Source organism: Chionomys nivalis, chromosome 1 (genome assembly GCF_950005125.1).
Source record: "Chionomys nivalis chromosome 1, mChiNiv1.1, whole genome shotgun sequence".
In the NCBI taxonomy this organism is placed as follows: domain Eukaryota; kingdom Metazoa; phylum Chordata; class Mammalia; order Rodentia; family Cricetidae; genus Chionomys; species Chionomys nivalis.
Window position 1 is genome coordinate 195,664,080 of NC_080086.1, and position 13,579 is coordinate 195,677,658.

General features: G+C 44.6%; 1 protein-coding gene across 2 annotated transcripts in view; it reads left to right on the top strand.

Annotated features, from left to right (window-relative positions):
* Slc25a13 (solute carrier family 25 member 13) overlaps positions 1–9,993 on the top strand; it is a 189,322-nt gene extending 179,329 nt beyond the window's left edge. For both annotated transcript variants that reach the window (XM_057769944.1, XM_057769954.1), the window contains 3 exons: positions 8,147–8,305; positions 8,406–8,496; positions 8,899–9,993. In XM_057769944.1, the coding sequence (XP_057625927.1) occupies positions 8,147–8,305; positions 8,406–8,496; positions 8,899–9,085 (437 nt within the window). In that variant the 3' untranslated portion in view covers positions 9,086–9,993. The remainder of the gene's footprint in view (positions 1–8,146; positions 8,306–8,405; positions 8,497–8,898) is intronic.
* The last annotated feature ends 3,586 nt before the right edge of the window (positions 9,994–13,579 follow it).

Below are 13,579 nucleotides of genomic sequence, written 5' to 3' on the forward strand. Positions count from 1 at the left end.
GAGACACAACCTTACAGCAAACTTTCTGTTCATCTGTTTCTTACCATCTATCCGCCCTTCTTCCATGAATAATGTAAGCCTTAAATACAGGGGTTGTGTTGTAGATCTATCAGATGAAGGTTGGTTCCTTGACTCTACTACATTTTCTATAATGGTCTTCATTTGTTGCAAAGAGAAGTTTCCTTGATGAGGGGTGAGAACTACACTTCTCTGTGGGCATAAGGGCAAATATTTAGAATGTACTTGAGGGTTATGCTTGTTTAGTAAACTGGCAGTTGTAGGTTCTCCTCCAAGATCCATGGCTTCATTAGTCATGAGTAGTTGGCTAGGTTTCCAGCCCAAGGCCTGAATTCATTTCTTGTTGACCAAGCCTTAAGTCAAATTAGAGAGGTATTGGTTACACTAAGAAATATGTGCCACTATTGCACCCTGACGGTTATTCTGTTATGCCGGTTGTTGTGGTTCAGTGACATCATAGTTTGGTAGGACTATTGGTTACTGCTCTCATTTCAAAGCTTGCATGGTGCCTTCTGGTATCATGAAAGATGGTCATCAGGGAGGAATCTTTCAGGTTAAATCCCAGCTCTGGTCCTCTTGGTCCATGTCTGAAGCATGTGGTATCTTCAGCAATCGAAATTTAACTTTTAGCACTAAGAGTACCCTATAATATTCTAGATGTCTCTTAGACAATACTGACGGACAACTCGAGGGTGTTTCATGCCTTGGTTGAGATTCTTATTAGATGGTCTATGGCTCTTGGGGTGGCATCATCAGCCCAGGTGGGAAAATTTTATTTAAATTATTTGTGAGTATGTGTGTGAATATGATGCAGGAATTGGTTTTTTGTTTGTTTGCTTTTTCGAAACAGGGTTTCTCTTTGTAACTTTTGAGCCTCTTCTAGAACTAGTTCTTGTAGACCAGGCTGGCCTCAAACTCACTGAGATCTACCTGCCTCTGCCTCCCGAGTGCTGGGATTAAAGGCATGCTCCACCACCATGCCCCGGCTAGGAATTGTTTTAATAAGTAGATAGTTAATAGTATGATTCCTCATGCTCTTTTCAGATATCCTTGTTATCTTACTCTCCTCCCTCCTTCTTCTTTGCTCATTTCATCCCTCTTTGAAGCGCCTATCCCCACATTCACGTGTATCCAATCCCTCTTTACTTCCCTACTGCTGATGTGCTAGGTTCTAAAGATCTGGAGTTACGAGCCTTAGATGAGAGAAAGCATGTAATATTCTCTTTCTATTTGGGGTGTGTCACTCAATATGCTCTTTTTCTACTTCAAAACATTTATCTGCAGATTTGATAATATATTTTTCTTTGCAGCTAAGTAGTATACCTTTGTATTAGTGTTCTCTAGAGGAAAAGAACTTATAGAATGAATCTCTCTTTACACACACAAACGCACACACACACATCCCATATATATATAATTTATTGGAATGGCATACAGGCTTCAACACAGCTAATCAACAATGGTTGGCTATGAATAGAAAGTCCAGGAAACCAGTAGGTGCTTAGTCCACCAAACTGGATGTCTCAGCTGGTCTTCAGTATATGTAGGAATTCCAGCTTAGTAGGCTCCAATGCCAGTGAAGGAATGTGCTAACAAGGCAGGGGAAAGCAGGCCAACAGCAAAAGCTTCCTTCTATGTCCTTATGTAGACTTCCAGCAGAAGGTATGACCTAGATTAAAGGTGTGCCTTGCTGCCTCAATGTCAAGGTCAAAGGTGCGTGTCTTCCAGTTTCAAAGGTCAATAGAAGAAGTGGATTCAATCACTTCAAAGCAAGCAAAAAATTTTTCACAGATGTGCCCTCTATTTCTGGATTGTAATTCATTCCAGATGTCATCAAGTTGACAACCAATAATAGTCATTACATCCATTGTGTATATGCACCACGTTTTTATTATCTATTAGTCAGTTGAAGAATGCTTAGGTTGTTCCATCTTGTAACTGTTGTGAAGGGAGCAGGGAACATGGTTGAGTAAGAATCTGTTGAATAGGGTCTAGCTAGGTGAGGCCTCTTGGTTCTTCCCTCCGTAACTGTTCCTATCCCCCCAAGCCTATCCCCAATCCCACATCCAATGATCCAGCCAAGTCTGGCCACTCCTGTCTATGCTGCTACCAATCTCTAGACCTGGATCAGGACCCTCCTTGCCTGTTTCAACCTATGAGCCCCTTCCATGTTCCATTCAACCACTTCACCCAGCCAGATGCTACACATATATCTCCACGGTCTAGCCTGGTAAGTTTACCTAATACTTCCCTTCTCATACCACTGCTGCCCCTACATGTAGCCTTTAACTCAAGCTTGGACTAGGATATGGTCCCTAACCTTAACCCTGTGCATCAACCCAGTCCCCTGTGGACTAAGACACGGTCCCTAACCTTAACCCTGAGCACCAACCCAGTCCCCCGGGTCCATCCTCTCTAGGCCCAACCCAGCCTGAACATTTTCCTCTCCTGTCCCAACCTGCTCTGTCCGTATTAGACAAGAACTAACAAAAGAAGTCCACATGCTCAGATCTCATGGCAAAATAGGTAAATATGAAAGATTAAGGCAGCAGCATCTCCCATCCCCAAATCTACCAGTCCCATGGAAATGTCTGCCAGTAAGAATTACCTTGATGAACTCCAGAACACAGAATGAAAACAAAAACAAAAACAACCACAAAACAATCACAAATGGTCATCAAAAAGTTCCAGGAATTTAAAGAAGACAAAGATTAACAGCTTAATAAACTTAGACTAAATAAATAATAAGACAATAAATAAATAAATAATGCCTGAGTGATGCCCCAAAAAAACATAAACAGAAGACTCTTGAAAATCATAAATACAATCCAGGATTTTAAAATAGAATTCAGTAAAAAGATGGAATCATATAGTTCTTAATCAGTGATATTTACAGCTGTCCAAATAGTTGGAAATTTTATATAAGTGATTTTATCAAAACAAAGCAGATCTTTAGGCTTAAAGATTTTTTTCTGGTTTTGGATCTGTCTTATTGGAGGAATAGATTCTTGGAACTGAGTTTGCTGCTACAAAGTCTGATTGTTTTTAGCATGAAAGCACACTGGTCTTGAAATTCTGGAGGCATCAGCACCTTGGGCTGGCGTTTTAGCCGCGCTTCCATCCTTTTCTCTGAGCACTTAGCTGGTGGCCTACTTAGGCTGCTATCACTGTGCTGAGACACCATGACCAAAAGCAACTCAGGGAGGAAACGGTCCATTTGCTTACACTTCCACATCACTGTTCATCATTGAAGGTCCACACAGGAACAGGGCAAGAACCTGGTAGCAGGAGCTGATGCAGAGCCGTGGAAGAGTGTTGCTTACTGGCTTGCTCCCCAGAGCTTGCTCAGCTTGCTTTGTTATAAAGCCCAGGACCTCCAACTCGGGGTGGCCCTACCCACAATGGTCTGGGCCCTCCCCCATTAGTTACTAATAGGTTTGCCTATGCCCAGTCTTATGGAGGCATTTTCTCATTGAGGCTCCCTCCTCTCAGAGTACTACAGTTTGTGTCAAGTTGACACAAAACTAGACACACCTGATATCCCTTTATTACTACTGCAGAGCTTCTCAGCTTTAAACAAGTACTTCATGTTTCTTTTTGGGTGTGGATCAGAAACAGTTTTTTGGGTGCCTGTGGCATGTTATTCAATCCTAAGAGGGGAGTGGCTGCTGATACAGAAGACTTGATAATGGAATAATTCAGTTCTTAGAGCCTTAAGAATAAAAATAATGGAGACAAATGTGGTGAAGTGTACATACTGATCCAGCTTCCTTCCAGAACACCTTAAACTGCAAGAAATACACCATGAAAGCAGCAGTACTCAGTACTCAGGAAGCAACCAGACTGAGTCAAAGCACTGGCAGGAAAAACTACTGTTGATAACGAAAAGCCAAAGTGGACACTCTTGACCTCTTGGTGAGCAGGAGCTGCATCTCTGGAGGTGTAGCCAGCTTAGCCGCTCCCCATGTCATCTAGAGCTTCGTGCAACATCTGTCTGTAAGTTCAAACCCAGAACTGTAGTGCAGAAAAGGAGCCCTCAGCCTGGAAAGAGCATGTGTTGAACTGATGGAAAGCGGGCCGGGCATAAGCTCGTGCCGAACCTCAGCCACGGCGCAGCAGAACATAAATTCACAGCTCCAGCCAGCAGAGTGGGGGATAAATTCTTCTCGCCGCACCCTTCAGCTTTCTACCTATCAGCATTTGGGAAAGGTTCAGCCCTGCCAGCCTGCCTTAGCACCTTCAACATGAATAATCTCCCATCCAAAATGGAGAGCAGTGGGGGAAGCGGGTCTGGAGTGTGGCAGGTGCCACCCACGGCCAAAAGCATGGCTTCTTGGGCCACAATTTCACTCTGCGTATCAGCAGACAGCGGGCATCCTCAGACAGGAAGGGGCAGCAAAGAAAGCCAACTGAAAAATTACAGAGAGAACAGTAATTTAGGGACCAGAGGGGAACTTGCAAGAGCTGTAATTAGGAAGCCCGGAGGGGATTCTTTGTGTCTTACTTTTTATTCTTAAATAAAAGTAAGTACACAGGAAGTCGTGAAAACAATATAGTCATCTTTTATGTACTCTTCCTAGGAACCTTGCGTTTTCTATAACTATCATACAGGTCACAATCGGGAAATTGACTTGTTGTAACACATGTAAAGTTCTGTGGCGTTTTAAATTTCTGTGTTTATTTGAGGTGTTGAGGATGGACTCAAGGTCTAATACATCAATACATGATTGATTAATTTGAGACAGCTTCTCATTAGAATGACCAAGACTGAGCTTGCACTCAATTTGTAGCCAGAATTGTTGGCCTTGGATGGTTTTGTTTCTTAATTAATGAAATGATTGTCAATAAAGATCTCTATAATTTGTCTGATAAAAACAGATCTGACTAAAGAAAACCAAGCAAGGCCTCATGTGGTCTGCTCACCTATGACCCCAACACTCATGAAGATAAGGCAGGAAAATTAAGAGGTTGAGGACAACTTGAATGCTTGAGAAAAGAATAAGGAAAAGGAGAAAAAGTTACATTTGGGAAATAAAGACATGGTAGGGACAACACTCTAGAATGTGGCACAAAGCTACAGAGGTGGGAATAGGAGCATTGAAGAGACATGTAGGTCTACTGTCTTTTCAAAAGAGTTCCCTGGATATCAGGGTCAGGAGAGGACAGCCAACAAGTGTGTCATAGAAGTTGGGCTTCTCATCTGCAGCCCACTTCTTGCCACTTCTACCTGCCAGTTGTCTGGGCGATGAGTGATGTCCCCAGGCTTAGCAGCACCCTGGGGGAAGACGGAGCCCGTGTCTATCTATCTACTCTGCTTGTAAGGCTCCCTTCTCTGCAGCCAAATGAGGAGTGAATGTAAGAGGGACAGCATGGGAAACTCAAAGCGGTGTTGACAGAAAAGGCATAGCTCTAAATCACTCAAAATTGTCACTGACTCAGGTGTTTGTGTTTGTTATGCAAGAGAGCTGTTCGGAGACACGTGAGGGAAAGAAAAGGCCAGAAGGAAAGTCAGCTACCATCCTTGACTTGTTGGAAGAAGGTGTGTGTTAGAGGCACACCTGTGTGATAGATAATTTGTGTGCCATGGCTACGTCATGTTATTAAAGAAGTAACAGGAAGGGGAGGAGCTAGAAAACATACACAGGACATGAGGAATGAGTCCAGGAGCCATCGTCAATGAAATGGATTCAGTGTCCTAAGTGAAAACAAACACATTCATTCGTCTTTCAGAGAAAATCTAGTCATCTTCAGTGTGACAGTATCACCCAACCTTTGGGCATCACCAGTGCTACATCCTTTCTCCATCTCAGCTTAGAAGTATAGCCACAACTTGAGATTTTTCTCCTTCTTAATGAGGATCTTTATCACATCGCCATCAATAGCCAACCTAGCAGCTTGATCGTGTAGATAGAAGCCAAGAAGTAGAATTTGGAACCTCTTCACCTTGAGCTAAAGGAAACATGTATTAACCTTTTAAACCTTAAATGGAGAAGCACAAACTTAATAGTGTTGATATAATACTTACAAAAATTAGTATTTTTGGCCCCAAAGCTGTCTGGATTCACCAAGTCACAATTTCTTTTTCCTATCAGTGATCTTCTGTAGTTTCTGGCTCCATGGAAACCCCACAGTTATTTTTATTAGCTACTGAGCACTGGGTATCATTTTTGTTGCTAGGGTGGTGCATGGTCCAGGGCCATGCACGTGTGAGTCTTACCAATAAAGATTCAAGCAGGCTGACGGCATTCTTCCTGTTGAGGAAACAGATGATATTCTTCTATCTTCTTCTCTCCTCTTACAGCCAGACCATTTCATCCATTTGGCTCCAGACTTTGGAAAGCAGAGAATGACCGGGCAAATTGACTTGGAGTCTTTGTCCTCTCAGCTATCTGGTGACCAAGCCCTTTGCAGGATCTGTTGCTGGCCTGGCTAAGTTTTAGAGCAGCGGAACCCAGTTTCCAGGGTTACTGTCAACCTTAGAAGTCTACAGGGATGTCCGTAGTGGCTCCTACACTCTAGACATCATCCTTTAGGGGCTGTGGGGCTAAAGATAGATATGGCTGGGCTTGTGTTTGGGTTGTAGGATTTCTCTACCCCGCCCCCACTGCCGCCACCCACCCACACCCTAATCTGCTTTGCCAGACAACTTACTAAGTAGTTTCTGTGTTTCTTTTAGCATTTTCGTTCAGGCATCTTTATTCTAATCAGGTCCATTCTTCGTACTCTCCTCCTCTCCAGTAGTTCTCTCATGGTCAGGAAATGTTTGTGATAAAGAATGTTCCCCCCCATTGTCGCCCGTGTCTTTCCCAGCTCCAGCTGGTCATACCTGCAATGTGGTTAGAAGGATTTTTGTTCCATGTCTAGAGGAGACTCCTTGCTAAACTTTTTCTAAACCAGGAAGCAAAGCAAAATGATTGGTAGTGTGAATACAGTGGGTTTCTAAGCATTTTTTTGTGTTTCCTTTCATCATGTCAGAGGATAAATTCCTGGCTCAAAATGACAGTAATCCCTCCAAGCTCATAGGAAGCCCAGTGCGACTCTTCGATGAGCACTGGGTAGAAAGTGAACTTTTCACATGTAAAGCTGCAGAGTGCTTTGTAACGGGCTGTTTCTAGGAATCGATGGTATCGGAGTTGAGGAAGAGGCCAGGCTTTTCTCGTGGTCTGGGAGCATGGAGGCCACAGTTACACGCCCCTCGTGCTCGCTTGCACTGTGACTTTAAAGCTGACTGCTGAAGGGCCAGGTGGAGTTCTAAGCCAGACCATGTTGGTTTGGACAGAAATTCTTACAGAATTATTAAGCCTTAAAAAAAGCAAAGGAGATTTATGCATCTGCATCTGACCAGGTTGGTTTGGAATAGGTTCATAATGGAAAAGTAATAAAACCTTAAGAGACAGTATTTTCTGAACAGTCTCCCTTTTCAAAACTCCAAACATGGGCTGCCCCATTTTTGGATGAAAACAACTGTAGGAAGTTTTCCCGTTGGTAATTTTGGGAGGGATTCTGTTGTCGTTTTCCTTCCTCATTGATTATTAGCCTGTATAGGTTTTAAGCCTTGTGTTAATGTTCTAGCTGTGTGAGTTTTGTGAGGAGGAAGGAGCGGTGGGAGAGTCACACGCAGGCTCACACTGTTTGCTTTGCTATCGTTACCGCCTTGGGTAAGAGAGGTTAGGGTTTTGGAGTGCAGGGTGGCCGGATGTGTGAGAGAAGGCAGCCTCCTGTGACTGCCAACCGCCAGGAATCCGTGAAGAGGAAACATATAATAAGCCTCACCTCTGAAAAATCAGACCTAATAACTTTGCGAGGTTCTGATTTCAACAGGAAAGCAAAAAAAAAAAATTTTTTTTTTTGAAAACCACTTTCTCTGTTTGTTCTCAACCACTTGAAATGGTGTTACAGATAAATAATTACTTGAAAATATTTATGTATTTAAGAATAGAAATAAGAAATTAAGAGTGGAGGGGGCGGTGGACACTCGCAGACAGGTCTGTCATGTTGTGCTTTCCAGAGGACAGCAAAATGGGCATTTCATTGCATTGGCTTCTTAGCTTTCTTTCCTTTCCACGGCCAGCCGTTCAGAGCACCGTTATTTTTATATAGTGAGGACGGTGTTGTATCTCACCTACAGGTATGCCTGCAGCATCTCTAGTGACCCCTGCTGATGTTATCAAGACTAGATTACAGGTGGCCGCCCGGGCTGGCCAGACCACTTACAGCGGTGTGACTGACTGCTTCAGAAAGATACTGCGGGAAGAAGGCCCAAAAGCTCTGTGGAAGGGAGCTGCTGGTACGGAAGGCATTGGTTCTTAACTAACCCTTTGGCATCAGGGACATTTTTTTAAAAAAAGATCTAATGGTATCTGTATTTCTTTCCATCTCTGCTGTAGCTCGTGTCTTCCGGTCCTCACCACAGTTTGGTGTCACCTTGCTGACTTATGAGTTGTTACAGCGATGGTTCTACGTCGATTTTGGAGGAGTGTGAGTGTCCTGGTGAACGTACAGCTAAATTTCTGCATCCTCTAATAGTAATTCTCATCGAGAAAAGCCCACGAGGCTGTCTGCCTCCTGCGACAGTGTCCGCAAGGTCTTGTCAAAGGGAGCCCGCAGCTGACTAGAGTCCAGTCTTTGCTCTATGCTGCATGGTTTTATTGCTTTCTCCTGGAATTTTCTGTTGTTGTTGTTTTTCAAGACAGGGGTCTCTGTAGCTTTGGAGCCTGTCCTGGAACTAGCTCTTGTAGACAAGGCTGTCCTTGAACTCACAGAGATCTGCCTATCTCTGCCTCCCAAGTGCTGGGATTAAAGGTGTGCGCCAGCACCACCCGGCTTCTACTGGGATTTTTTTTAAAACACTCAGTTGATACCGCTTTCCTTTCTTCATAGGAAGCCCATGGGATCCGAACCGGTTCCTAAATCCCGGATCACTCTGCCTGCTCCCAATCCGGACCACGTAGGGGGCTATAAACTGGCAGTTGCAACATTTGCAGGGATTGAAAACAGGTTTGGACTTTACCTACCTCTCTTCAAGCCTTCAGCATCTACCTCAAACGTGACTGCTGGGGGCCCGTAGGCAGACTGACCTGGATGTGCCTGTTGAACGGTTGGAACTGCAGGGAGCCCCATCTCAGATTGAAGCGTGGCTTCGCCCCTTCCGCATCTGTCTCATTTAAATTCAGGTCAAGGCTTTTTATATTAAATGCAATCATTCATTTTCTGGATGTTTTTGTACCAAGATCATGTGGAATTATTCCTAATTATTCTTTGGCCCTCTGCCCACAAACCTATGTTTGTATCTTTTATACACTGGGATTTGGGCACCACTAACTTGATCTGGAGTAAGTCTGAAGGGAAATTAGGGATGTCTCCTACCTGAATCATGGTCTCACTGAGTCTACTGACAGGCAACCATGGTTCCTAAAACGAAGAGTTCTGAGGATGTTTAAAGAAGTAGAAGGCTGGGAATATATTTATAAAAATGAAAAACACTGTAAGGAAAAAAAAAACAAATATCTAGCCTGGACTCAAATTTTAAACATGCACAAATTTGGCCTCTGGATTGTATTATGAAGGTTTTATGTGAAACATGTTTTTTCATAATGAAAGCCACATTGAGGATGTTTAGTAATCATATTCTCTTACTCATACCAAGTCTACTAGGGAAAAGTTTTGAATGTTAAGGAAGTGCTTTTGGCATTCTTATTATAGAGACAGAAGAAACTGAGACACAGTTCTGCTCCTGAGAGTGTTGATTTTGGGTAAATGCTTACATGATGAACACATGCTGATTCCTGCCAATTGTAACAGACACTAAGAATAATGCCACCCCCTCGTGCTGGGACCAGGCTGCTCGCACCTCTGTAGTAGGCACCCATCCACCTTTAAAATCACTTTATCTTGATCATGTCAGACAAATATACTCAAAGTTTTTATTTAATTTGGTGTGCCTTGTATCATGGTCAGAGGCTTCTGTGTTTGTGAAGGGGGAAATAAACTATTTTTAAAGCTATTGGTTGCTTGCTCTTGTCTATTTCCATGAGGAATGACGAACATGTTTATCATTAGTGTATTCTTCTTCATGCCCTGTTTGGGGATATCCTGCTCCTACTGAGCTCATGTGCATGGTTTAGGATGAGTAGGAAGGGAAAGATCTACTGAAGAATGTCTCACCCTGGTCATCTGTGATACTTCTGACAGTTTGTGTGCTAGGAAAGCACGTGCTCATTTGGCTGTGTTTAGGCATGAATGCACGTGTGTGCACATATGTATGGAAGCCAGAGGTCAGCATGGATGTTTTCCTCACTCACTCTCCATCTTCATTCCTGACAGAGGGTCTTTCATGGAATTAGAGCTCAACAATCTGGCTCCCTAACTGGCCAGTGCACTCCAGGGATCCACGTGTCCCCATACCCACAACCAGGAGGTGACCTGTTCTTGGTGACATGGGAGTGCCTCCAGTCCCGGGTTTCTACATGACTGCTGGGTGGTCCCCAGTGCTTGCACAGCCACAGTTGACTGGCAGGATCATCCCCCAGCTCTGCTTGCTACAGCTTCTTACCATGAGGATTAAAATAATGCAAAGCTTCAGTGGAAGTTGGACATAAGAACTAGTCTGAAATGATATTTGTAATTTACTACCGGGTTGTATCAGAACCATATTTTGCTGTATCTAACCCTTGCTAATCTTTTCCTCATGGTGATTTTGGAAGAAGTTAGTCTTAAAAAGGGTTTGTTGTTATGTTCAACAACAGTCATTTCCCCAAAATGATACTAATTGATCTACTCAGGTGTGCATGGATGTTCTCAGACTCAAGATTCCCAGCCCTGTTCTTTAGGTCGACACACAGAGTTGTCTTCAAGTTGGAAAGAGTCAGCACACCCATAAGATGTTCATTTGCACATCTATTATAGGTATGGCCTTTACCAGAAATAGGACATGTGTGCACATGACTCCTTCCGCTCCTGTTTGACATAACAGAGTCGTGCTTTCCAGTACATGATATGATACCTACATATGGCCCTCAGAGACCAGTGCCCGTGTGAGGGTGGCATAAAACTCGGGGCTCCAGCTTTGGACTTGGGGTGTGGAGGAAAGCCTCTGAGTTCTTACATTCCCTTTCGACACTTGCTAGAAATTTTATAGAAGATCAGATTCTCGTGGAAAAAAAACCACTGACCCAGACCTCGTAAAAATACACAGTCCACCCATTTCTTTACGAGCTGTGGGGTTGGATGGGAGAGCGCCCTGGCTTTGCTTATGCTTCTGTGGGGCTGAGAGTAATTCTGCACACAGTGAATAAGAAGAAACCAGAGGCCCAGAAGTCGGTGTTGATAGGACCACATTGTCCGTGTTTCTTTGAAATCCATGGCTTTTTCTGTTCGGGAGGCAGTGACTTGAGTGTCTTTGAAGGAGGCCTACTTTCCATGACTCCTGCTCTGTGGGTGGCATGCCTGTGACAGGCCTAGAGTTGGATGCAATCACCATGTGGGGAAAACCACGTGAAATTTGTTCTGGGTTTTTCTTCTCCCCAAAGTGACAGCCCAACATGTTTGGGGCGGCGTGGCTGCTGTCATTGCTGCAGTCAGTCCCGTGTCGCCGCCCCCTCCCCAAGGCTGAGGCACCGTAGGCATCTCGTGCCTACCCAAGGGAACCAGCCTCCCCTAGTGTAAAGCCTGGAGCCTTCTGGCTCTGCTCTCAGCCCAGCTCACGATGACTTGGGAGGTGGGAGACAGGCCTGATTTTCGAGCTGCCTTTTTAATTTGTTTCCAAGGAGAGGAAAAAATGTGAAGCTGACCACAAAGTGAACACACTGATTCTTGGGTTCCAGTCGTGGTTGCGTTTCTTGAAGCTGGGTGGCGCGCTGTCGCCAAGCCCCTGCTGCATCTCCTAACCCACAACCATTTGCCGAGCTCCCTGGGGTCGCCTTCAGCCCAGCAGCCAGGGTCGCACAGGGAAAGTAAGAATTCTGGCCAGAAAAAGAGTCATTTAAATGCTTATTGCATTTCAAGCTTCAGGTTTTACTTAGCTAAAATATTTAGCATTGCTGGAAAACAATGTTTAAATCTTGGTGCTTATATGTTATTTAATGGTGTGGCCTGTGTAAACCTTGGGATGCTTACGTTTTGACAGTCTTCTGGAAATGTTTAGCAGCGCATAACTCGGTGAGCAGGGAATAAAAACGGGAAACAAATTGTGCTTGAAACTGTTTGTCACCTCCTCAGACTGTGGATTCAGAGTGCTCAGCGTGTTGGAGAACTTCAGGTGCAGGGATGGGGGGCACGTCCATGATAACAACTGATGTATCTGTTTTGGAGCCCAGTTTATCTGCCCTTCCAAACTAGCCTTCCCTCCAAGCCATCGTGCGCCCCTGACCACAGAAGCCAGCCGTGCCGGGATGAATTTGTACTCTTGCCACTGAGCAAAGTCCCATTTTAAATCCTGGGTAATCAAATGTTTTCAGGATGTGGATTTTCCCACAGCTTTCTGAAACGTTCTTTCCACAAGTGTCTTCCACAAAGGGGTGTATGCCTTTTGTTTTACCTTTGGGTTGGGGGTGGGTGTCAGTCTTCTCCCATGGGTCAGCCTTTCGTATTAGAAAGACAAGATGTTGTTGTAATAAGAGCGGCGGGGCTGCGTCCCCGGCACCCGGCCGCCCGCATGGCTAGCTTATGCCCCGAAATAATTACACGGAAACTGTATTTTTTTGAACACTGCCAGGCCCATTAGTTCCAGCCTCTTATTGGCTAGCTCTTACATATTGATCTAACCCATTTCTAATATTCTGTGTAGCCCACGAGCTGGCTTACCAGGAAAGATCTTAACCTGCGTCTGTCTGGAGTGTGAGAATCATGGCGACTCCTTACTCGGCTTCTTTCTCCCAGTATTCTGTCTGTTTACTCCACCCACCTAAGGGCTGGCCTATAAATGGGCCAAGGCAGTTTCTTTATTAAATGAAAGTAATTCCTCCATCAAGATGTGCTCACAAAAGTGCCTGCTTCTTCTTACTGTCTCAGACTCCAGTGCCCTCACTTGTGTGGCTCTGCGAGGGAGAGCCTGTTCTGAACTGTGCTGCCCATCTGATGTCACCAGCTTGAAGTATGCATGGACGAACAGTCGGATTGATGGATTTTTGATAGTCGTGTTTTCCTCCACTGTGTCTCTATTGTTGTTTTGTTGTTATTGGTTTTCATGGTACAGAAGAATCAAAAACCCTAGGACCGCAGACAGAATGTGCTATTTCAGAGCTGTCTCTCCAGCCCTTTTTGCTCTTCTGTTTTGAATAAGGTCGTTCCCGAGTTGCCTTAGCAGGCCTGGACCTCTTGATCTGTTGTCACTCTCAGCCACCCAAATAACCGGAGTACAAGCTTGTGCCATCAGGCTGGGGACACAGGCCATAGGCTAGTGCCATCAGGCTGGGGACACAGGCTTGTCCCAACAGACTGAGGACACAGACCATAGTTAGTGCCATCAGGCTGGGGACACAGGCTTGTCCCAACAGACTGAGGACACAGACCATAGTTAGTGCTGTCAGGCTGGGGACACAGACCATAGTTAGTGCCATCAGGC